General features: G+C 47.0%; 1 protein-coding gene across 1 annotated transcript in view; it reads left to right on the forward strand.

The window, feature by feature from the left end:
- LOC126482199 (carboxypeptidase B-like) overlaps positions 1–25,715 on the forward strand; it is a 139,047-nt gene extending 113,332 nt beyond the window's left edge. The window contains exon 7 of the mRNA XM_050106177.1: positions 25,498–25,715. Coding sequence (XP_049962134.1) covers positions 25,498–25,706 — 209 coding nt within the window. The 3' untranslated portion in view covers positions 25,707–25,715. The remainder of the gene's footprint in view (positions 1–25,497) is intronic.
- Positions 25,716–26,921: the final 1,206 nt, after the last annotated feature.

Consider the following 26,921-nt stretch of genomic DNA (forward strand, 5'->3'; position numbering starts at 1 on the left):
ATCCTAAATCCTCTGTCACCTGCTCCAGACCAGCACTAGGTTTAAAAAAATTGGTGACCTGGTATTCTGATCCTAGTTCATCCTGCAAGAGTTGGCCAACACCTCTTCCATGGGAACTACCTAACAACAACACTTTCTTTCTCTTTACTGATTTCCCTACATTCTTACTTTTCAATTTGCTGCTGAAAGTTTGTTGTGCCCTGTCTACACCTGTAACTGCTTGAGGCTCACCAGCTTCTAACTGAAGCAACAGGTCAAATCTATTTTCCACATTCACCATAAAGCTGTCAGACAAAGTTCTAGGCCTCTTCCTCCTGTTGCCTGTTGCCACTTCCCACCTCTCTTTACCCTTCTCCCTCCTTAACCTGTCAAGATCTCCCCTGGCCTTGTCTAACTCAGCCTGAAGGGCAGCAATTTTCCCCTCCTGTTCCAGTATCTTCCTATCTCTACTACAAATCCTACAAAACCACTGATGAGTCTCATTTACTTCCCCTATTCCCACGCCACTACAGTCACCCACATGGAAAAAACTACAGCACCCATCACACCAAAGCCCCGACCTAACAATTCTACGGCAAGTCAAGCACTTTTCACTCATGATAAACGTAATAATTTATTAAGAATAAGTCAGTTAAATTACAGATAAACACGAAAATATGGTTACACAAATTTGGCCTATACGCAACTGTGTGTAAACAAAAACAAAAGTGCAAAGTTTCTGAAACAACAAGTTAAACTTTACGCTACTTTCCGGAAATGCTAGTTAAATAATGAAGAGGTACGCTAAGTTAAATTGCTGGAGAGAGCAAGGAACAACTAAACGAAATTCTATAGATTTGCTGCAGCAGAACGTAAACAGAAAATACGACTGTACGGTCTTTTCGCGTTTTCTGCTATATTACGTAATGAGAAATGAAACCTTTAATGGTACACTTAAACGGCACACTAATACACTTATTTACCACGTAATCAGTACTAATCTATGTGTTTTATAATCTAAAATAACTTATCTTTACGAGAACACCAAACCTCGCGCTAGTCGTTCACCTGTAGGTATGGTTTGTATGCTGTGCCAAATTCATCGAAGAATCTCTCTTACCTATAAAGAAAAGTGTACCTATAGCAACAAATGCTGCCAATAGTGAGTGAAAAAACGTCACATACAAAAAAAGTTTGTTTTAGAACTTCCATTGTTTAGAGTGTGAATCCTGAATCCTTCCTGGTCATGCTGACAAAGTTTTATGAATGTATTTGTAAAAGTATAGACAGTGTCCTGTGGTGCCTCCCCTGCTCAAAGTCGGCCTGTTTGACGTCCTACCGCCTTAAGACATTTGTCCCACTTCGAGACGAGACAGTCAGTTCATATTCTGTAAAACGCGGTCGCCTGCTGACAGATCCACATCCGCACCAGCTCTTGCACTTCCTCTTCCGACTGAATCCGACGTCCACGCATGTCTTTCGCCTCGCCAAAGACTCGAAAATCCCATCGTGAAAGATCCAGGCCGTACGGGGGATGTTGCAGCGTTTCGCGACCTAACCGCTGAAGCGTAGCCTTCGTCCGATTCGCAGTGTAGGGACGGGCGCTACGGTGTGCAACTCTGCTCATCGAGTCCATCGAATGCAGAATCACAACCAATGTGCGGCGCTACGAAGACACTATGCAGAAACCGTGACGCGTCGTAAAGTCAAACTGTTCAGGAAAGCTGTAGGACGAAGTCTCCCTGTTGCGCGATAAGGGCCGCCCCCACACTGCTAACCGGACGGAGGTTACACTTCGGCGGTTTGGGTCGAGAACATCTTACGACCTTGATCATTCACCGTGTGATTTTCACGTCTTTGGTGGCCTGAAAAAAGGCACACGAGGGTGTCTGTTTCAGTAGGACGGGCAAGTGCAAGAGTGTGTGCGGACGCCCGCGTTTTGCAAAATAGAAATTGGTCATTTCATCACACAGTGGTATAAATGTATTAACATGTGTGGCGATTGTCTTCGTGTGGAATCATTCTATGGAACCGTTGTGGCGGGAGTTACGTTTCCATTTGACTGTCCCTTAAAATTGTAATGAAGTTAATTAAAATATTTAGTACAGAGATGGGGTTTAGACTTCCACAATTTACAATAGGTAAGTACTGCCCGTTTAGATAACTTTCTAGCTGCTGTGCGCCCGAATGGTTTTAGCTACTTGTTTCGATACTGTCTGGAATTCCGTCTTCTGAATCTCGTGTCAGCGCATCTATCAACTGTGTCCGAAATATTGTGAGCTACATTTTCCATCCCCTCGCATCTTGGAATACATATAACACATTCGCCACATCCTAAAACAGGTAGAATGCTGATTTTCGATACCATTTTACTGTCTCCCTCGATGAAGCGCAATATGTACTGATCTGATCAGTAAGATCAACAGGAAGAAAGGAAGATTGGGTTAATGTCCCGTAGGCATCGAGGTGATTAGAGACGGAGCACAAGCTCGGATTGTGTCAAAAGTATATGGAAGGAAATCGACCGTGCCCTTTCAAAGAAATCCTACCGTCCTTCACCTGGAGCGATTTAGGAAAATCATGGAAAACCTAAATCTGAATGGCCAGACACGGGTTTGAACCGTCGTCAGTAAGGTAAACAGCTTTTCTCATATTATACTCAGTAACAATTTTTGGATTTCCAAAATCCGTAGCCGGCCGCGGTGGCCGTGCGGTTCTAGGCGCTGCAGTCCGGAACCGCGGTACTGCTACGGTCGCAGGTTCGAATCCTGCCTCGGGCATGGATGTGTGTGATGTCCTTAGGTTAGTTAGGTTTAAGTAGTTCTACGTTCTATGGGACTGATTACCTAAGATGTTAAGTCCCATAGTGCTCAGAGCCATTTGAACCAAAATCCGTCTTCTGGATGTCACTTTTTCCATTTAACTCGAATACCTGGTCGAAATAACCAACGCTTCTTTTCTCTTTCATTTCAAGACCACAATTCCTAGGACAGTTCTCGTTCGCAATCACTTCTGGCTATTTCAGTTTGTTCACTACAATTTCTATGGGAATTCCATTGCGATTTAGACGAAGATTACCAACCGCATGCGTATTCTTTGTCATGAGTTTGCCTGTCAAATCTCTACTGGTATACCGCTTATCGGTTTAAAGGGCACCTGGTGGTGAGGTGAAACTAATCTCCGCCAGCCGCTGTGGCCGAGTGGTTCTAGGCGCTTCAGTCCGAAACCGCGCCGATGCTACGGTCTCAGGTTCGAATCCTGCCGCGGGCATCGATGTGTGTGATGTTCTCAGTTAGGTGTAAGTCTGGGGGACTGATGACCTCAGTAGTTAAGTCCCATTGTGCTTAGAACCATTTGAAACTATTTTGCTCAGCGATGCGAAAGCATCCGTCTGGCCCTGTTTTTAATGGGTTGATCCTTTACATTATCTACAAGTTCCTGATTAATCTCCCGTTCAAACTTCTGATTAAATGCATGATATTCTAGTGATGTTCTATAATGACATATTATAGCGAGGTTTGGGGTCACAATGAGATATATTAATTTAAGGAACAAAAAAAAAAAAAATCCAATAGTCAAATATTACGACAGTACATAGCAAGTAGTAATTAGTTGACAAAGTTGAAGTGGGGACCTTTTCAAACCGTTGTAGCTTCCTTTTCTCTATTGTGAGTGGGCTGATTATCCGAACAGATTGCTAACTCGCTAACTTGGGGAACAGTGGTCGCCGGCCGCGGTGGCTGTGCGGTTCTGGCGCTGCAGTCCGGAACCGTTGGACTGCTACGGTCGCAGGTTCGAATCCTGCCTCGGGCATGGACGTGTGTGATGTCCTTAGGTTAGTTAGGTTTAAGTAGTTCTAAGTTCTAGGGGACTGATGACCTAAGATGTTAAAGTCCCATAGTGCTCAGAGCCATTTGAACCATTTTTGAACAGTGGTCGGGGTGGGGTGGGCGGTAGCAGAACTCATCTAAGAATCCCATTTGTACGTCAGATCCACCCTGGGCACAGTGCGTGGAGGTACGGTGATTGCGTCGTCATAAAATTTTTCAGAAGGTGATTTATTCTAGAATAGTATCTCACCTTGGCGACAATAATACCCTCAAGAAATCGCAGTTTGGGTTTCAGAAGGGTAGCTCTACTGAGAATGCCATTTACATGTTACACCAGATATTACAAACATTACGTAACAAAATACCATCGATAGGTATTTTCTGTGACCTATCCAAGGCATTTGATTGTGTGAATCATAGTATACTCCTAGATAAGTTGAAGTTTTATAGGACTGATGGTATAGCCAACCAACGGATCATGTCATATCTAACCAAAAGAATGCTGAAAGTTGTACTTAACAGTAATTCAACCAACAGAGAACAGGTAAATAATTCTGACTGGGGCGAAATCACGTGTGGGGTTTCCACAAGGCTCAATCTTTGGTACCCTACAGTTTCTCGTATGTAAATGATCTACCGTCTAATGTACAACAACCAGAATTTTGCAGATGACACCAGTATTGTAATGGTCTCACCCTGAATTTCACAAAAACTCATCATACTCAGCTCTGCACCTCTAGGGGTACTGCACCAGTGATAAGTATGACACATGGTGATGAAATAATACATATGGTGGAAACTTCAAAATTCTTACACTTCCATATTGACCAGAATTTAAATTGGAAAAAACACATTTTGGAACTCCCAAAAGAACTTAGTTCAGCCACATTTGGACTTAGAATCATAGGAAATTTTTGGGAGAGAGAGATATCACTAACTTGACATGTTTTGCTTATTTTGATTCAGTAATGTCACATGGAATAACGTTCTGGGGTAACGCATAGTTAAGAAAGGTCTCCATTGCCCAAAAACGTGCTGTAAGAATTATATGTGGTGCACATCCTCGACCATCTTGTAGACATCTGTTTAAGGTGTTGGGCGTTCTGACAACTGCCTCACAGTATATTTATTGCCTCAAGAAGTTTTTTGTAAATAATCCACTACAGTTCACAAGGAACAGTGAGTTAAATAATTAGAAACTAGGAGAAAAAATGACATTCGTTACTCAATATTAAGGTTGTCTTTAGCACAGAAAAGGGTGTACAACATTGCAACAAAACTTTTTGACCACTTACCCATTGATATAAAATGTCTAACAAGCAGCGAGGTAAAATTTTAAAATAAATTGAGAAACTTTCACCTTTACAACTCCTTCTACTCCGTAGAAGAGTTTCTATGTTTGTAATGTGTAAAAGGTGGTTGGCAGGAACTGCTAACTCTATCTGTATACTTGTTTTCACTTCGGAGGGAAAAGTAATTATGTGGTGATGTTTAGAGTACAAACAGATGTACAAATCAATTTGCAATTTTTGACTCGTTTCGCATCATGACTGTTTATAGCGCAAAATAATTCATGGAAGATGAAAGTCCGTAGTTTCCAGCAGCTGCAGAATACTTTAGCAAACGTTTGTCTCAGTTCGTCCTAACTCAGTTATCGGCAATGGGCATCATTGCAGGCTGCAGTCAGGATCGTTAGCCTGCCCGACGAGCTGCAGCCGTGGAGATGTTCCGATAAGTTGCGACATGGAAAGCGAGCTATACGGACCGGCACAACGAATCAGCACCTACAAAACTCCGTCCGGGCTCCCGAGATAGTGATAATTCTCATCTCGACCAGATGTCCAATCTCTAAGTCTTCTCTCACAGCTGGTCCGGTATAGAATCCGGCTAGAAAATTCTGTCTCTCCATAAACTCTGAAAAATTAAGATGCGCCGACCCCACCGAGCCGGATGACTGCCAATAGCGGCCAGTCGAGGATACAAACTACCGCGCAACAAGCCCTGCAGATCACCATGAAAAATCGTACTTCAATTGAGAGGCTTGCCGCCCACCCTCAAAGTCGTGGCGTTTTCCTTTGTTGGCAAGTGTAGCCAGCTGTCAGCCAGTCAGCTTGCTCTTCGAAAGCGCGCGCGGGAAGACCGCAGCGTGAGAAGAGTAACCGACAAGGCACAACACCATGCCCACGGGAGGCCCTGCTGCCAACGAGTCGAGATTCTCAGACTACGTCGATACAATGCCCAACAGCCCTAGCACCTAGCACAGGGAGCACGGCGTCGCGCTGGGAGAATCCACACTCGATCGTGCACCCCCCACTTGTTGTAAATCTATTATCATCTGCATCTATATCTGCATCATACTCTGCAAGCCTCCTAATGGTGTGTGGCGGAGGGTATTTTCGCTGCCACTATCTGATTCCTCCAACCTTGTTCCACTCCCGAATAAAAAAAATGGTTCAAATGGCTCTGAGCACTATGGGACCTAACATCTATGGCCATCAGTCCCCTAGAACTTAGAACTATTTAAACCTAACTAACCTAAGGACAGCACACAATACCCGGTCATCACGAGGCAGAGAAAATCCCTGACCCCGCCGGGAATCGAACCCGGGAACCCGGGCGCGGGAAGCGAGAACGCTACTGCACGACCACGAACTGCAGATACTCCCGAATAGTGTGTGGGAATAATGATTGTCGATATTGACACTAATTTCTCGAATTTTCTCCTCGTGATCAATATGCGAGATGTATGTGGGCGGACTCCTTCTGAAAAGTCCTGTCCCAAAATTTAAGTAGTAAATCTCTCCGTGACGTCTGTACTGTAACGTCTGCCAGTGGAGTTTGGTTAGTATCTCCGTAACGCTGTCTCGCTAGCTAAACGATTCCGTGATTAAACACGCCGGTCTTCTTTGGATCTTCCCTATCTCCTCTGTGAGTCCTACCTGATAGTGATCCCAGATAGATGAACAATACTCAAGAATCGGGCGAACGAGAGCCTTATAAGCCACTTTTCCTTAAGATTCTTCTGATGAATCTGAGTCTGGTATCTGCTTTTCCCACTATCTGTTTCATGTGGTTATTCCACTTAAGGTCGTTCTGGATAGTTACCACAAGTTATTTGACCGCAGACGCTGTCTCCAGCTGTTTGTCATCAACAGAGTAGATGTACAGTAGTGGATTTCTTTTCCCAGGTATGCGCAATTTGTAACATGTATTTACGTTCAGGGTCAACTGCCAGAGCCTGCACCATTCATCATTTCTCTCTAGGTCGTTCTGAAAATTCTTGCTTTCCTCTGGCGTTGCTACAGTAGACAACTGCATCATCTGCAAATAGCCTTAAAGGGCATCAGACGCTTTCTACTACATCATTTATATATACTATAAACAGCCACGGTGCTATCACACTTCCCTGTGGTACTCCGGATATTACCTTTACATCTGTCGATACAGTTCCGTTACGATCGACGTAGCCGAGCAGTCTAAGACGCTGCAGTCATGGACTGTGAGGCTGATCCCGGCGGAGGTACTAGTTCTCCCTCGGGAATGGGTGTGTGTGTGTGTGTGTGTGTGTGTGTGTGTGTGTGTGTGTGTGTGTGTGTTTGTCCTTCGGATAATTTAGGTTAAGTAGTGTGTAAGCTTAGGGACTGATGACCTTAGCAGTTAAGTCCCATAAGATTTCACACACATTTGAACATTTTTTTAAGAACGACGTGTTGAGTTCTATCTGCAAGAAAGTCTGCAGGCCAACCTGAGCGCCGTTGTCCACTGCGTTGTGGATCCCATGGAGGAACAGAGCGAGCTGAGTTTCGCAGGATCTGTGTTTGTGAAACACATGTTGATTTTTATCGAGGAGATGTTCATTTTTCAAACAAGTCATAATTTTTTAGCATAAGACATGTTCCATAATTCTGCAACAGATTGATGTCAACGATATAAGTCTATAATTATGTGCATGTGTCTTACGGCCTTTCTTATAAACGGGAACGATCTGTTCTTTTCTCCAGTCGTTAAGCACGTTTCATTGTTCCAGTGATCTACGATAAATTACTGCTACAAGAGGAGCAAGTTCTTTCGCGCAATCTTTATAGAATCTTATACGTATCTCATTTGGTCCTGACGCCTTTCCACTACTAAGCGATTGTAGTCACTTTTCAGTTCCACGATAGGTTATCTCAATATCTGCCATTTAGACGTTCGTACGACGTTTGAAATGAGGGACAGTGTTACGATCTTCCGTGGTGAAACAGCAGCGGAAGACCGAATTCAGTATATCAGCCATACCTCTATTTTACATTTGGGTGCCGGTGTGGTCGCTGAGAGAATGAATAGATGATTTTGGCCTACTTACTGATTTTGCGTACGTCCAAAGTCTCTTAAGAGTTTTTACTCAGGTCAGCTGACAACGTTTTACTTTCAAAATCATTGAACGCTTCTCTCATTGCACTCCTTACGCTCATTTTCGCTTTGTTCAGCTTTTGCTCGTCAGCTAGGTTCTTACTTATCTTGAATCTGAGATGAAGTGCTTTTAGTTTACCTAGCGCTTTTCTAACACGGCTATTAACCCATGGTGGAGCTTTACCATTCCTTAAAACCTAAGTCGGTACATACTTGTCTGGGGCATATTGAAAGGTGTCTTTGAATTTTTTCCATTTGTTCTCCACATCTTCATCCTCAACACCGAATATTTTATGCTGACTGCTGAGATATTCTGAAATTTGTATCCTGTCATCCTTGCTAAGCAAATATATCTTCCTACCTTTCTTCATATTCCTTGTAGGACCCGTTGTCATAGATGCTGTCACAGCCTGTCAGGAGGTCTAAGACGTTACCCTCACCAATTGCTTCTCTATCTGTCTTCTCAAGGTAACTTTCGGACAAGGCATCCAGAACAATGCCACACGAATCACAGTCTCTGGCACCAATTTTGGTGGCATAACACTCCCAGTCTATACCTGGCAAGTTGAAGTCACTCCCTATTACCACGGCATGGTCAGGAAAATTACTAATGATATTCTGCAAGTTCTGTCCGGAGCGCTCCTGACCCAGGGGGACTATAAAAGCATCCGATCACCATTTCTGACCGTTCTTTGATACTCATTTTCACTCAGATTGATTCGCATTCGGAATACGTGATAACCTCCCTAGTTTTTATCGCTTTTTTTACTGCAATAAACACACAGCCACCATTATTGGCGACAAACCTACCCTTACGATAAACATTCCAATCTGAACATAGGATTTCGTTGTCATTGTCGTCTAGTTTCAACCAGCTTTCTGTTCTCAATAGTATCCGTGCATTATAACTTTCAGTAAGCGATACTAATTCTGGGACTTTTCCTTGGATGCTCCTGCAGTTTACTAAAATCATATTAACCTTTTCTACCTCTGATCTGCGAGGACTAAGATTCTGAGGTCATTGTGGCTGATCTAACAGGCAAATCGTCTTTGATCCCAAGGTTGGGGTTTTCTAACCTAAAGAGTCCCCTGTGCACGCCGCAAGTACTCCCCTACCCTAGCAGCCGCTTCCTGCGTGTAGTGCACGCCTTCTTGGCTCCTTCAGTGGTCTACACGAATCTCATTGCCTTCCATCAGACCGAGGGAAGACCTGGGTTACCCGGTCACCGAGGACGCCTTCGAAAGAGACAGCGCCCGACCACCGCCATAGTCACCTAGGCTCAACCATCCTGGAACTTGGTGGAGGCAGTCGCACACAGCTGCTTCGTCCTGCGTTTCTCTCCCACACAGACCTTCGAAAATATAGTAAAATAAGTGACTCACCACCCGCATCAATCCGAGCAAAGAGTAGTTAAATACCTTGACACTCGACCAACTTCTGTCGACACTACTGTCTGGCGCAGTTGTTATATTGGTTACTGCTGCGTGACGCCTCACCGGCGCGTCAGCGCACGCAGAGAAAAGAATTCAGCTTATGGTAAGTGACCTCGCTCCTTGCAAGAGTGTGTGTATCACTAACACTTACCTGTGTCGTTTCTTTGGTTCGAGCTCGCGAATTATATGCACTCATTACGCTGTCGTAGGACGGCGAGCAGGAAACCCTCAAGTGCATCGTCGAGATGGAGGGTGCTCTAAGCACAGTACTTAGCTATTACATTTAATTGTGGTAGTTAGATAGTAGGTGGCAAGTAAAGCTTCCTAAAATTTTCAGTAATTAGACTGAATGATAGGACAAGTCCTTTTTGAGACTATATCAACTTTTCTTTTACAATGCGCAATCATGTTGTTTATTTTCTTCTTTCAGCTTGGTGGGGATACTTATGAAACTGTAACTTCATAAGACTGCATACATATGTGTCGTAGTCCAGAAGGACCGATCAGCAGTTGTACAACGTAGTTTGCAAGATTATAAATAGTTGTCTGCGCTTTGGCTCATAGATTCAGAAATCTAGACACAGTACATGATTGAGAAGGTGGAATCTCATTTTTTTATTGTTTTATGCAGATTAGTGGGAGTTATAAAGTCAAATACAACTTTCGTATGCCTTCGTAATAATTTTTATGTTGTTGAACAAATGTTATGTCAATCGGAGCGTTGGGAATGACTACCGACACGGTTCGCATTAGTAATGTATAGGTGGTGGATTGAAGAGCGCAGCCGAATGTCCGGGAATCAGTTTAGGAAGTCGCCTGCAGCATGCGACGCTGCCGAGTCAGCGGTCAAGGACGAGCAGCGGCCCAGCCTAGCGTGTGGAGGGCCACCCTACACTCCGGCAAGAGTCACTGGCGTGTGGCTCGATGGTAGTAAACAAGCGGGGCGGGCTCTTCTGCTTACCTGTCCGCGTTACCGTGGCAGCTGGAGGAGCGGGGGGTGGGGGTGGGGGGAATTTCAGCTGGAGTAAAAGCAAGCATGGGGCAGATTGTGTGGTGCCTGTGTGGATGCTCAACCTAGTGACACCCCACCACAGTGAGGGACAATCACGGGCGCAGGAGATTCTTGCTGGTTATCATATTCTGCAGCGACTCCACCTCTAGTGTCACACGAAGATCTCTGCATGAGTAAATACCATTTCATTTAATGTACTCGGGCAACAGGCTGCACTGCCAGCACAACACTGCCCTGTGCTGAGCAATTGTGAACCCTTACGTTTTTAGTTTTTCTCCTCACCTACAAAGACCACACCTGTGCTATCGACAATGAATATGCATCGATGAGCTGCTTTGACTCTGCAGGCAATAACTGCTGAGATTAGAGTTGAACAGGTCTACACTGCCGATAAGTACATATTACAGTATAACAACTTCAGTCACTTGTACATGGTTACAACATGGGCCTGCGGGAGGCTGGACGGACAGGTTATTGCACGTGTTCGGCGTAATGTATCAGTGCTTCTTTCAACAGTCGCCTGTGGAACATTCCCACTCCCGTAGACCAAGTTATGGACGTCCACGTAGTACACACACACATTAAAATCAACGCATTGTGAGAGCAGCAGTGGTCGACCTAATATCATTCGGGGAAGAATTCTGAGCACAAGGTTGAACCTGATGTGTCACCATTGGCCACTGGCAACCGTTTGCTTTCAGCGGGACTGAGATCACGTGTGCGTCTGGCCAGGCTACCGTGACACTGACATCGCGACTCGGCCAAGCTTGGCTACACTGGCGCTGTGAAAGAATCGACTGGAGGGCGAAATGGCGCTCTGCTGTGTTCAGTGGGGAGAGTATATTCTGTCAGCATGTGAGTTTTTGACGTACACGAGTACAGCGTGGACCTGGGGAGAGGTCAGTTCAGAGTGCGTTCACGGTACGCAGGTCCTATCCTGGGCTTCACAGTGTGAGAGTCCATCAGGTAAAACTCGCGATCACATTCGGTGTTTCTGAAGGCAGGACAGAGCACCAGCACACTGCATTTCATGACATACGTTCATGGCTTGTAGAAAATATACTAACGCTAAATCACAGTAAGACTCAGTTTTTACAGTTTCTAACACACAAATCAACAAAACCCCAAGTTTTAATTTCACAGAATGGGTATATGATTAGTGAAACTGAATGGTTCAAATTTCTGGGTATTCAGATAGGCAGTAAGCTATCGTAGAAAGCCCATCGTGGAAAGCCCACGTTCAGGATCTTGTTCAAAGACTTAATATTGCCATTTTTACTATTCGAACGGTATCTGAAGTAAGTGAGCTTTCGACACTTATATTAGTCCACTTTGCTTATTTTCATTCGCTTGTGTCGTATGGTGTTATATTTTGGGGTAGCTCCTCCCATTCTAAAAGGATAGTTTTCGCTTGTGTTCTTCAGTGAGGTCATTTTGTATGGGTACATATGGAAGTCACTTTTAAGAATGCGTTGAACGGAGCGTCTGGATATTCCCAATTGCACTGCTGCCTTTCTCCACGATTTCCCGGGTCTTCTCTGTACAGCAAACTCGTACCGCTTCAATATTCTCCGGCGAACAACCCGGCTTAGGCCGAGGTCGCTTCGCTTCCAATACTGTTCCTTCCTGTACCAATTTATCGTACAACCTGTGGATGGTCTTCTTGCAAGGGACCCAACGTGCGTTAAACTGTTGTCGAAAACGCCTCTGAGTCACAACAAGGCTTTTCGTTTCATGAAAAAGTAACACAATTGCCGATCGTTGCTGTGTCGTCAGTCTTCCATTGTGAGCCATTGCCGCTTACTAGTCTCCTAGCGGCAGTATCGTGAATTACAAGTCATTTCGTAACTCATTTGTTTTTCCAAGATCTACTGGTACTGCTGTAGAGACCCCTGCGGGATGTCTGATGTGCGTCGTAAATTGTGAAAGAAACAATTGGTAACACATTTCGTGCACCACCCTGTAGTTGATGGATCGGAATAAAAGTGGTACAGCGGCTAGACAATTAAGTTAGCTTCGTCGGAAACAAAGAATCATGCCAATAGGTTCAGTAGATTTGAAATTACCGTACCGCGTGATAAAAAAGACATTTCGAGAAAAACGCGTTTGAAGTTTTGACTACATATAAATGCAATATTGTGCAACTTATGTTCAATCTTCTGTTCCGGGTCCATAAACTAGTCCTTCCTCTTCCTCATAGAGGGCGTTCTGCTCGATATGGGCCATCCTGCGCTGCTCCAGAGCCACTCGTACGGCCGGTGACAAGCGGTTTTCGGCCGCTTGAATCCGGTGGTCGTCCGAATGCTTGGCGAACGGCGTCGAATAGAGTTCCAGGGTGACGTACATCGTTGTCACGGTCTTCAGAATTTCTGAATTGCTGAATACCCTTCGTTGAAGCTGCTCGCTGCCAGGAAAGTCGCAATCTCCACAGCCTTCGCGCCAGAATGCAAATACTTGGGGGCTAATTTCCAAACACACGCGTTCAAACTTTCATTTTATTTTTGCGTGTTTCCTCCCAAGCACCGCTACAATAACCCGTCCTCCGAAAGAAACAAAATGATGCGTGAAAAAGACAGATTTCACGCAGGTGCATTCTTTGTTCACCCGCGAATAACAAACATTTCCGTTCCGTGTTCGGAAAAACCGTTTCAATGGTGGATTCTAAACACTTTTATTGACCCAAAAATGCAACTAAAAATCGATTTTTTGAACCAAAAGATAGTAATCCTCCCCGTAAGCAATCAGTTTTACATACAATATAACACTTATAGAGTAGATCATTTTAGACCAAAAGTACAACGTACTGAACTTCATTGACGTCATGTTTTTATAAGGTCCATTCACAAAAATGTGACTACCGCCAACATTCTACGTCAACGTGCAATAACCACTCACAGACGGCAGTTGCCAATACTAGCAGTGGAGGGTATGTGAAGCATGTCGGGGAGGACGCAGTAAACGGTGCAGTTGTCGTCGTAATGTGGAGTCCAAGTCCAAAACGGCACGAACATTGTCATTCGGTCCAAGGGTGGAAGCATTTCCGAAAAGGGTAGATTTGTCAATTATTTGTGTGCCGTCGTGGTTAAAGTAAACTGAAGCACCAAAGAAACTGGTATAGGCATGCGTATTCAAATACAGAGATATGTAAACAGGCAGAATATGGCAGTGCGGTCGGCAACACCTATATAAGACATCAAGGGTTTGGCGCAGTTGTTATATCGCCTACCGCTGCTGCAAAAAAAAAAAAAAAAAAAAAAAAAAATGGTTCAAATGGCTCTGAGCACTATGCGACTTAACTTCTGAGGTCATCAGTCACCTAGAACTTAGAACTAATTAAACCTAACTAACTGAAGGACATAACACACATCCATACCCGAGGCAGGATTCGAACCTGCGACTGTAGCGGTCGCCCGGCTCCAGACTGTAGCGCCTAGAACCGCACGGCCACTTCGGCCGTTACTGCTGCTACAGTGGCAGGTTATAAAGATATAAGTGAGTTTGAACGTGGTATTATAGTCGGGCACGAGTGATAGGACACATCATCTCCGAGGTAGCTATGAAGTGGGGATTTTCCCGTACGATCATTTTACATCGCTGCGACCAAAAAAGGTCCTGCAAGAACGGGAGGAATGACGACTAAAGACGTTCAGCGTGACAGAAGTGCAAACCTTCCGCAAATTGCTGCAGATTTCAATGCTGGGCCATCAACAAGTGTCAGCGTGGGAACCATTCAACGAAACGTCATCGATATGGGCTTTCGGAGCCGAAGGCCCACTCGTGTTCCCTTGATGAATGCATAACAGAAAGCTTTCGCCTCGCCTGGGATCATCAACACCGACATTGGACTGTTGATGACTGCGTGGTTGGACGAGTCTCGTTACAAATTGTATCGATCGGATAGACGTGTACAGGTATGGAGACAACCTCATGAGTCCATGTACTCTGCCTGTCAGCAGGGGACTGTTGAAGCTGGTGGCAGCTCTGTAATGATGTGGGGCATGTGCAGCTGTAGTGATATGGGACCCCTGATAAGTGTAGACATGACTCTGACAGGTGACACGTATGTCAGCATCCTACCTGATCACCTGCACCAATTCATGTCCATTGCGCATTCAGACGGGCAATTCCATCAGGACAAAGCGACACCCCACACCTCCAGAATTACCCCCAAGGGGTCCACAACTCTTTTGTGGATACGTGCGTAGCGAGCACGGGACCCCGAGCTAATGTGGCCCTCCTTCCTTTCCGGGCTGCATACCCTACCTTTCCGCATCCTTCCCCATCCCCCATCTTCGCCCCCCCCCCCCTCACCTCTGGCTCTTTCCTTACCTTTCTCCCCCTCTGGGAGTATGGTTTGTGCCTACGTCCGGAGACAGATGCTTGTAAATGTACCGCATTCTTCGCCTTCCTTGCTTGTATGTCTTCATCCTTCCTTTGTCCTTCTCTTTTCCTTACCTCTTCTCTTTACCCTTTTCTCCGCTGCGGCGTTTGAGACCTCTCTTCTTTCCTTTCCCTGTCCCTTTCTTCCTCCCTGTGCGTGTCTGAAGGCCGACCCACTCAATTCCATGTGTAGCCGGTGACGGGGTAACGCGTAATTCCCCGCCCCGGGTAGACAGGTAGGACACGTACGTACCCCTGATAATGGCCAGGCCCAGGGAGGGGTGATTACCCGAGCTGATACCTTCCGAAAGTGCCGATTGGTCCCTCCGTCCGTTTGTCGGGAGGTGTGACCTGAGGTGTGAACAATCACCTAAGGCGGGAGTGCCCTCAGAGAGGACCCCCACAAGGGAGGAGCGTGCCATCGGAGACGCCGGTAATCATGGGGGATTCTTCCGCAATGGTTTCCTCACCTTCCACTATGTCTGCTCACAAACGTAAGTTCACTGAGTCCCAGCCACAGTCAGTTCTTCCATCGTTGCCACAGTTCCTTGTTGTTTCTCGGTCTGACGAAGGTCACCACTTCTCCATGGTCAATCCTTTCGTTATTCAGAAAGGTGTCGACGCAATTGCAGGTCCTGTAATGTCTTGTTCCAGATACGGAATGGCACCCCGTTGTTAGAAACAGTCAGTGCCCTCCAGGCACAAAAATTGCTGCGTACCTCACTACTACACACCTTCCCTGTCCGGGTGGAACCGCACTGTACTTTAAATTCCTCGCGCGGAGTCGTTTATACACGCTCCCTCGATGGATTGTCTGACGAAGAAATTCAGCACTACCTGTCTGACCAGGGCGTAACGGCTGTTCATAGGGTTATGAAAAGGGTTGACACGAACATCATTCCAACCCGCACTGTCTTCTTGACATTTGACAAAGTTCAACTCCCATCGAAAATCAAAGCAGGCTATGAGATAATTTCCGTTCGCCCTTACGTCCCAAACCCTACGCGTTGCTATCGGTGTCAGCAGTTCAGTCACACCAGCCAGACCTGTTCCAATCCGGCCAAATGTGTTACGTGTGGCAAGGATGCCCGTGAGGGTGCTTGTCCACCTCCATCCCCTCGCTGCATCAACTGTATGGGTGACCACGCTGCTTCCTCTCGAGATTGTCCCGTTTTTAAGGACGAAAAGCTCATCCAGGAAATTAGAGTAAAGGAAAAGGTGTCGACCTTTGCTGCTCAGAAAGGAAAATACAGCACTGTCCTTGCTTCTCCTCGGCCAACAAAGGAGGCGGCCACGCAGACTTGCGACCTCACCTTTAGTGCCACGGTCGTCAGATCGGCCAGCGCAAAGATCGCCCGTTCAACCTCACCACTGTCGCCTGCCCACTCTCTGGCTCACCCTTCGTCGAGTCCTGCTAAATCTCGAGCCCAAAAGTCAGACACTAAGACTTCGAAAAAAGAGCATACTCGTGAAGAGATTTTACGTACGGCAACTTCCCAACCATCGGTTCCTCCTTCCTCTAAACATCATACTTCCAAGAAGGCTACAAAGAAATCCAGTTCCTCTCCTTCTCCGCCAAGGCGGAAATCGCCCTCGGCCGTCTGCTGTGTCGCCGAGGCGCACTGCTGGCGGCCGATCAACCGGCCGATCGCTGGTGGCAGGAGCTGCTTCTGACCAACCTATGGATCAGGATCTTCTGCTTTCGGCTGAATGCCATTCCATGCTGACGGTCGCAAGCTCAGAGCAGTCGTTGAGTTGACAGCGACCTTGGTCACATTCCTCCATTTTCTGTTCACCCTATGTCCATTATCCACTGGAATATCCGCGGTATTCGAGCCAATCGGGATGAATTGTCGATCCTCTTACGATCCTACTCGCCGGTCATCTTCTGTCTTCATGAAACAGAGCTGCGTCCCCATGACTGCTTTGTTCTCCCTCATTTTCAGTCTGTCCGATATGATCTCCCCTCTGTTGAAGGCACTCCAGCGCATGGAGGACTCATGATTCTTCTCCATGAAACTTTCCATTATCACCCAATCCATTTAAACACTTCCTTCCAAGCTGTCGCCGTCCATCTTTCCCTTTCCGGATACACGTTCTCTCTTTGTACTGTATACATTCCATCGTCCACACTAATGGCACGAGCTGATCTCCTTCATCTTCTTGGTCAGCTTCCACCCCCATATTTGCTGGTTGGGGACTTCAATGCCCACCACCCGCTTTGGGGATCCCCACATCCTTGTCCACGTTGCTCTCTATTGCCAGACGTCTTCCACCAAGCAGATCTAGTTTGCCTCAACACTGGGGTCCCTACATTTTTGTCTGCCTCCACGACAAATTTATCTCATTTGGACCTTGCGCTCGGTACTGTTCCGCTAGCTCGGCGCTTCGAATGGTTCGCCCTTGATGATACACACTCGAGTGACCACTTTCCATGTGTCCTTAGACTGCAACCTCAACTGCCCTACATGCGCCCGCGACGCTGGAAGTTTGCCCAAGCCGATTCGACACTTTTTTCGTCTCTAGCGACATTCGATGACCGTCACTTTCCCAGCGTCGAGGGTGAGGTCACACATATTACCGACGTTACTCTTACAGCTGCGGAACATTCAATACCACGCACCTCCGAATTGCCCCGGCGCCCCCCCGTTCCTTGGTGGAATGAGGCATGCCGTGATGCAATGCGTGAGCGGCGACGTGCTCTCCGCGTTTTCCGCCACCATCCTACTTTGGCCAACTGTATCCGCTATAAGCAGTTCCGAGCGCGATGCCGTCGTGTCATCCGCGATAGCAAGAAGGCAAGCTGGAAATTCTTTATTAGCTCATTCAACACCTTCACTCCCTCCTCGGAAGTTTGAAGTCGGCTTCGACGGTTCTCAGGCGCGCCTAGTTTCTCCCCGGTCACTGGGCTCACTGTCGCGCATGACACATTAGTGGACCCCGTCGCAATTTCTAACTCGTTGGGTCAGCACTTTCCTGAGATTTCGAGCTCTTCAAATTACCCGCCAGCGTTTCTCCCGAAGAAACGTGCAGCGGAAGTGCGACCTCTTGCTTTCGCCTCTCAAAATCTCGAAAGCTACAATACTGTTTTCTCCTTGCGGGAACTCCAACATGCACTCTCTTCTTCTCGCTCCTCCGCCCCAGGACCGAATGGTATCCACGTCCAAATGTTGCTGCATTTATCAACCCATAGTCTGCGTTACCTCCTTCGCCTTTATAATCGAATTTGGACCGACAGTACTTTTCCCAGACGATGGCAGAAGCTATCGTCGTTCCTGTTCCGAAACCTGGAAAGGACAAACATCTCCCCTCTAGCTATCGCCCCATTTCTCTCACGAGTAGTGTCTGTAACGTTTTGGAGCGTATGGTGAATTACCGTTTAGCGTGGTGGCTGGAATCCCGCAGTCTTTTAACACCTGCCCAATGCGGATTCCGAAAGCATCATTCTGCAGTTGACCATCTTGTTGCTCTCTCCACTTATATCATGAACAATTTTCTCCGGAAACGCAAACAGTAGCAATATTTTTTGATCTGGAGAGAGCATACGATACCTGTTGGAGGACAGGCATCCTCCGCACGCTGTTCTCTTGGGGCTTTCGAGGTCGGCTGCCCCTTTTTCTTCGCGAATTTATGGCAGAGCGCACATTTAGGGTGAGGGTGAACACTACTCTCTCCCGTACTTTCTCCCAAGTAAACGGGGTACCCCAGGGCTCCGCGCTGAGTGTTGTACTGTTTGCCATTGCCATCAATCCAATTATGGATTGTCTCCTTCCTGATGTCTCGGGCTCCCTCTTTGTGGACGATTTTGCGATGTACTACAGCTCTCAACGGACCAGCCTTCTTGAACGACGTCTTCAAGGATGTCTCGATCGCCTCCACTCTTGGAGCGTCGAAACCGGCTTCCGTTTTTCTCCCAGTAAGACCGTTTGTGTTAATTTTTGGCGACGTAAGGAGTTTCTTCCGCCCTCCTTACATCTAGGTCCTGTCAACCTTCCGTTTTCAGACGTCGCTAAATTCTTGGGTCTTGTGTTTGACAGAAAACTGTGCTGGTCCTCCCACGTTTCCTATCTTTCGGCTCGCTGTCTGCGATCCCTCAACACCCTCCGTGTCCTGAATGGTACCTCCTGGGGAGCGGACCGAGTGGTCCTTCTCCGCCTCTATCGCGCCTTAGTGCGCTCGAAATTGGACTATGGAAGCATAGTCTACTCCTCTGCTCGGCCGTCTATTCTTCGGCGCCTCGACTCTATCCACCACCGTGGATTACGTTTAGTGTCTGGAGCTTTTTACACCAGCCCTGTGGAAAGCCTTTATGCTGAGACTGCTGAACCTCCGCTGTCCAATCGGCGAGCAGTCTTTCTGAGTCGTTATGCTAGCCATCTATCTTCCATGCCTGCTAATTCAGCCCATGACATTTTTTTCGACGCCTCCTTTGATGTAGGGTATGCAGGCCGCCCCTCCTCCCTACTACCACCGGGAGTCCACTTCCATCAACTGCTCCATTCTCTTTCCTTCCGCTATCCTAAAACGTTCTTGACAACTTGGGGTACAGCACCGCCTTGGCTCCGTCCCCGGATCTGCCTGCTCCGTGACCTTTGTCGATTTCCCAAGGATGGTACACCTTCACTTGTTTATCGTCGGGCATTTGCTGCTCTATGTGCACAAATGACGGACGCCACATTTATTTACACCGACGGCTCGAAAACATCGTTAGGTGTAGGGAGTGTCTATATTGTTGGCGACACCCCAAATCACTTTCGGCTTCTCGACCAGTGTTCGGTTTATACTGCGGAGCTTTACGCTGTTCTCCAGGCTGTCCACTACATCCGCCGCCATCAGCGGATACAGTACGTTATCTGCTCAGATTCTCTCAGCTCTCTCCTCAGTCTCCAGGCTCTTTATCCTGTGCACCCTCTGGTCCACCGGATTCAGGACTGTCTGCGCTTGCTCCACCTGGGGGGCGTCTCGGTGGCGTTCCTCTGGCTCCCGGGACACGTTGGTATCTGTGGAAATGAGGCGGCCGATATTGCAGCCAAGGCTGCAGTCTCTCTTCCTCGGCCAGCTATTCAATCGATTCCCTTCGCCGATCTACGGAGCGTTCTATGTCGACGTGTTGTTCATGTATGGCACACGCATTGGTCGACACTTACCCATAATAAATTGCGGGACATGAAAGCTCTTCCTTGTGCTTGGACCTCTTCCTCCCGAACGCGTCGTCGGGAGGAGGTAATTTTAACTAGACTCCGGATAGGGCACTGTCTTTTTAGCCATCGACATCTTTTAAGCGGCGATCCTCCCCCATTCCGTCCCCACTGCTCTCAGCTGTGGACGGTAAGACACCTCTTAATTGAGTGCCCCTATTTTAATCCGTTACACTCCCGTCTACAGCTATCGCCTGATATATCGTCGATTTTAGCAGATGACACGCGCTCAGCCGACCGCGTTCTCAAGTTTATTAGTGCCGATGAAATGACGTCAGTCATTTGAAGCTTTTTTTGGGGACAACCAACCCCTTTCTGTAGTGGATTTTTAAGCCTTCCTTCTGCTTTTAGTTTCTCCAGTTTTATGACTTTCGTTCCCATTGCTGCTGGTTTCCATTTTCGGTTTTTTACTGTTTCCTAAGTCACGGACCGGGCGCTAATGACCATAGAAGTTTTGCGCCCTAAAAAACCAAATCAAAAAAAAACTCCAGAATTGCTACAGAGTGGCTGCAGGAACACTTTCCTGAGCTTAAACACTTCCGCTGGCCATCAGACTCCCCAGACATGAACATTATTCAGCATATCGGGGATGCCTTACAACGTGCTGTTCTCCAACGCCTGGTATTCTTACGGATTTATGGACAGCCCTGCAGGATTCATGGTGTTAGTTACTTCCAACATTACTTCAGACAATAGTCGAGTCCATGTCACGTCGTTTTGTGGCACTTCTGCCTGCTCGTGGGGCCCTATACGACATTAGGCAGTTGTACCAGTTGCTTTGGCTCTTCAGTGCATATCGTGCATGCCAAAATGGCGCTATCCAAACCTGGCGCTGAGGCCAATGCTGTGCATCACTGGTTGTAGATGACAGGGGTGGAACAGCCTTTAGCAATTGTCCTCCCAGAGGAACCCAGGGGCTAGCAAATGTGTCTCTACAATGACCGTTCAACGAACATTGCTGTGTATTGGCCTCAACGGCCGTGGAAGAATTATGGGCAGATTTTAAACACATTGTAAATCACGCAGTGGAGAAGTATGTGCCGAAAAAGTGGGTTACGGACGGAAAAGACCCACCGTGGTTTAACAGCGCAGTTCGGAGAACGCTCAGGAAGCAGAGACAGTTGCACTCGCGGTACAAGAAAGATCGGGAGAATGAGGACAGGCAAAAGTTAGAGATTCGTGCTGCAGTAAAAAGAGCGATGCGCGAAGCATACGACCACTACCACCGTCATACCTTAGCAAAAGATCTTGCTGAAAACCCAGGGAAATTCTGGTCTTACGTAAAATCGGTAGGCGGGTCGAAGGCTTCCATACAGTCACTCACTAATCAGTCTGGCCTGGCAGACAGCAAAACGAAAGCTGAAATTTTAAATTTAGCATTTCAGAAATCTTTCACGCAGGAGGATCGTACAACATACCGCCGTTTGAGTCTCGTACAGATTCCCCTGCGGAGGACATAGTGATAGACATCCCTGGAGTTGTGAAGCAGCTGAGTAGGTTGAAAATAAATAGATCGCCAGGTCCTGATGGGATTCCAATTCGGTTACTACTGCATTGGCTCCTTACTTAGCTTGCATTTATCGCGATTGTCTTGCCCAACGTAAAGTCCCGAGCGACTGGAAGAAAGCACAGGTGACGCCTGTATATACACTCCTGGAAATTGAAATAAGAACACCGTGAATTCATTGTCCCAGGAAGGGGAAACTTTATTGACACATTCCTGGGGTCAGATACATCACATGATCACACTGACAGAACCACAGGCACATAGACACAGGCAACAGAGCATGCACAATGTCGGCACTAGTACAGTGTATATCCACCTCTCGCAGCAATGCAGGCTGCTATTCTCCCATGGAGACGATCATAGAGATGCTGGATGTAGTCCTGTGGAACGGCTTGCCATGCCATTTCCACCTGGCGCCTCAGTTGCACCAGCGTTCGTGCTGGACGTGCAGACCGCGTGAGACGACGCTTCATCCAGTCCCAAACATGCTCAATGGGGGACAGATCCGGAGATCTTGCTGGCCAGGGTAGTTGACTTACACCTTCTAGAGCACGTTGGGTGGCACGGGATACATGCGGACGTGCATTGTCGTGCTGGAACAGCAAGTTCCCTTGCCGGTCTAGGAATGGTAGAACGATGGGTTCGATGACGGTTTGGATGTACCGTGCACTATTCAGTGTCCCCTCGACGATCACCAGTGGTGTACGGCCAGTGTAGGAGATCGCTCCCCACACCATGATGCCGGGTGTTGGCCCTGTGTGCCTCGATCGTATGTAGTCCTGATTGTGGCGCTCACCTGCACGGCGCCAAACACGCATACGACCATCATTGGCACCAAGGCAGAAGCGACTCTCATCGCTGAAGACGACACGTCTCCATTCGTCCCTCCATTCACGCCTGTCGCGACACCACTGGAGGCGGGCTGCACGATGTTGGGGCGCGAGCGGAAGACGGCCTAACGGTGTGCGGGACCGTAGCCCAGCTTCATGGAGACGGTTGCGAATGGTCCTCACCGATACCCCAAGAGCAACAGTGTCCCTAATTTGCTGGGAAGTGGCGGTGCGGTCCCCTACGGCACTGCGTAGGATCCTACGGTCTTGGCGTGAATCCGTGCGTCGCTGCGGTCCGGTCCCAGGTCGACGGGCACGTGCACCTTCCGCCGACCACTGGCGACAACATCGATGTACTGTGGGGACCTCACGCCCCACGTGTTGAGCAATTCGGCGGTACGTCCACCCGGCCTCCCGCATGCCCACTATACGCCCTCGCTCAAAGTCCGTCAACTGCACATACGGTTCACGTCCACGCTGTCGCGGCATGCTACCAGAGTTAAAGACTGCGATGGAGCTCCGTATGCCACGGCAAACTGGCTGACACTGACGGCGACGGTGCACAAATGCTGCGCAGCTAGCGCCATTCGACGGCCAACACCGCGGTTCCTGGTGTGTCAGCTGTGCCGTGCGTGTGATCATTGTTTGTACAGCCCTCTCGCAGTGTCCGGAGCAAGTATGGTGGGTCTGACACACCGGTGTCAATGTGTTCTTTTTTCCATTTCCAGGAGTGTAAGAAGGGTAGAAGGACGGATCCTCAAAATTAGAGACCAATATTATCCTTAACATCGGTTTGTTTCAGGATTCTCGGACATATTCTCAGTTTGAATATAATGAGTTTTCTTGAGACAGAGAAGTTGCTGTGCACGCATCAACACGGCTTTAGAAAGCATCGCTCTTGCGAAACGCAACTCGCACTTTTTTCTCACGATATCTTCCGAACCATGGATGAAGGGTATCAGACGGATGCCATATTCCTTGACTTCCGGAAAGCGTTTGACTCGGTGCCCCACTGCTGATCCCTAACTAAGGTACGAGCATATGGGATTGGTTGGAAAGTATGTGAGTGGCTCGAAGACTTCTTAAGTAATAGAACCCAGTACGTTGTACTCGACAGTGAGGGTTCATCGGAGGTGAGGGTATCGTCTGGAATGCCCCAGGGAAGTGTGGTAGGTCCGCTGTTGTTTTCTATCTACATAAACGATCTTTTGGATAGGGTAGATAGCAATGTGCGGCTGTTTGCTGATGATGATGTGGTACACGGGAAGGTGTCGTCGTTGAATGACTGTAGGAGGACACAAGATGACTTGGACAGGATTTGTGATTGTGTAAAGAGCGGCAGCTAACTCTAAATATAGACAAATGTAAATTAATGCAGATGAATAGAAAAAAGAATCCTGTAATGTTTGACTACTCCATTAGTAGTGTAGCGCTTGACACAGTCACATCGATTAAATATTTTGGCGTAACATTGCAGAGCGATATGAAGTGGGACAAGCATGTAATGGCAGCTGTGGGGAAGGCGGATAGTCGTCTTGGGCTCATTGGTAGAATTTTGGGAAGATGTGGTTCATCTGTAAAGGTGACCGCTTATAAAAGTGTAGTACGACCTATTCTTGAGTACTGCTCGAGCTTTTGGGATCCCTATCAGGTCGGATTGATGGAGGACATAGAAGCAATTCAGAGGCGGGCTGCTAGATTTGTTACTGGTAGGTTTGATCATCACGCGAGTGTTACGGAAATGCATCAGGAACTCGGGTGGGAGTCTCTAGAGGAAAGGAGGCGTTCTTTTCGCGAATCGCTACTGAGGAAATTTAGAGAACCAGCATCTGAGGCTGACTGCAGAACAATTTTACTGCCGCCAACTTATATTTAGCGAAAAGACCACAAAGATAAGGTAAGAGAGACTAGGGCTCGTACAGAGGCATAAAGGCAGTCATTTTTCCCTCGTTCTGTTTGGGAGTGGAACAGGGAGAGAAGATGCTAGTTTTGGTACGAGGTGCCCTCCGACACGCACCGTATGGTGGATTGCGGAGTATGTATGTAGATGTAGAGCAGCAGGCCCCTGGTCGATGCACCCACGCTGACTGCTGTTCATCGATGACCTCAATTGCATGTCCACTGAGCGAAGACGTGTGGCCTTTTCAGCTGAATCACGCACTATGCACCATCGGCGTGAAACGTCGGAAACCTAACACCCTGTAACAATCATCAGAGGGATCCAGGCTGTCCGAGGGAGGATTATGGGGGAATGTTTTCATGGCAACCTCTAGATGATTTCGTCATTCTGGAAGACACAATGGATCAACCCAAGTGTGCACCTATCCTCCCATGCCTTTCCTTTCCCACAGCACAGTGTCGCACAGCTCACGGCGTACGTGCTTGAGCACCAGGACGAGTTGACCATACTCTCTTGGCAGCTAAACTTGTCGGATCTCATCCCAGTCGAGAATCTGTGGGACCACCTGCATCAGGCTGTTGGCGCCACGGATCCTGATTCGAGAAAGCCAGCGCAGTTGGGCACGGCACTGAAGTCGGCGTGGCTGCACATCCCTGTTGGTATCTTCCAGAAGCTCACAGACTCTCTTCCTGCATGTCTGCGCTCCAAAAGTTAGTTAATCAGACGTTTGAAACAGATGGTCACAGTGATGTGTCTGGACTGTGTAATACAGCTAGTGATTTTAATGTCAGAGCATTCCTGTAACTGTTTTGTTCCATTTCTGTACTGGTTGGGACGTAGGTCTCACTGTGAAACAGTAATTTCGTGATTAATGTGCACTGATTCCTTAAATCAGTAATTTGTATACATGAAAAGCTCATTTCTTAACGGGTTCAATCCACGCATTAACACTTCTTGTGCACGAATGCGGTGCATTCTGTAGATCTTGATAAGGTGAAAACTTTCTTTTATTTTATTTTTTAATTTTTTTTCCAGACGCAGCCGCCGGCACCAGCGCTGACTGGGCGAAAGCCGTGGGGGGTGTGGCACTGTCGTACACACTGGAGCTTCCAGGGGGCGGCGACGCCGGCTTCGACCCCCCCACATCCGACATCATTGGCATCGTGACGCCCTTCTTCGAAGCGGTCCGAGCTTTTGGTCAGTACGTCGCTGACAACTTCGGGAGGAGCAGGCTGAGTGGTTGACTGAACAGCTCCGTGTAGTGCAGGTGTTCTCCCCAACAAGTTGCACAAAAATTTGCCAATGAATATAATAAATATGTGTGATATTAAAAAAACGAGCAACCTACATGCATTTTCATTAAATGCCCTTTGATTCTCCTACTGCTGTGTACCAAAAAGTTGCTGTGACTAAATTACCTTAATAAAAGTATTAATTTGGAAGCTGAAACCTTGCACAGTCGCAAACATTACACACACGTCGGTGACGAAACAAAAACATTATTGTACTGTGGTTTACGGATTGGACGTAATTTTCAACCAACTCCTTCACGATGTCCGCAAACCTGCAGTTATATATGGCTCTGAGCACTATGGGACTTAACTTCTGAAGTCATCGGTCCCCTAGAACTTAGAACTACTTAAAAGTAACTAACATAAGGACGTCACACACATCCATGCCCGAGGCAGGATTTGAACCTGCGACCGTAGAGGTCGCGCGGTTCTAGACTGGAGCGCCTAGAACCGCACGGCCACTCCGGCCGGCTGCAGTTATAAAAATATCGTTAGTAAGAATATACCACTTTATATGTGTGGTACATGAACAAATGAAATAACACATTCTCAAGCAAAACTGTTACAACAAAAATAATTTTATCTTTCATTTATTTTATTTTATTTTTCTTTGAGTTCAAAATTAGTAGATTTCTCCTTTAGTAAACAAAAACCCGTCTCTGTGCAATCACGTACTGGACCACAATGCGCTCATTAATATTTTTAATAATGGAACAGAAGGCAATAAAAAGTGCACAGTGTCAATTATAACATTTAGTTCAATGAAAACTGAAACGAAAAACTGTTTCTGAGCAAGCCGGGACTCCACAAACCCACATTTAGAAATATATCCTCCATATATAAATTCACAAAAGTTCTGATTCTTCTGAACTTAGAATATTCATCATTTCACAGTACAGTTTTACTGATATCCATTAAGCAGAACCTTACAAGCAAACATTCAATACATGTTCTCACACACACTGCCATGTTTTTACCCCTATCCAGCCTTAAATCAATAAGTGTTGAGCCAGTTACATTTCATTGCTGCATTCCCAAAAAATGTTGTCCATTTGATACCATTTTAATGATATTTACAACACATACACTTAAATTCATTTAATATATTTTTCAACACATTTTCCTTTCTCAATAAAACGAACATTAACTCAGATACATTATTTACTC

The sequence above is a fragment of the Schistocerca serialis genome, chromosome 5 (assembly GCF_023864345.2).
Source record: "Schistocerca serialis cubense isolate TAMUIC-IGC-003099 chromosome 5, iqSchSeri2.2, whole genome shotgun sequence".
NCBI lineage: Eukaryota > Metazoa > Arthropoda > Insecta > Orthoptera > Acrididae > Schistocerca > Schistocerca serialis.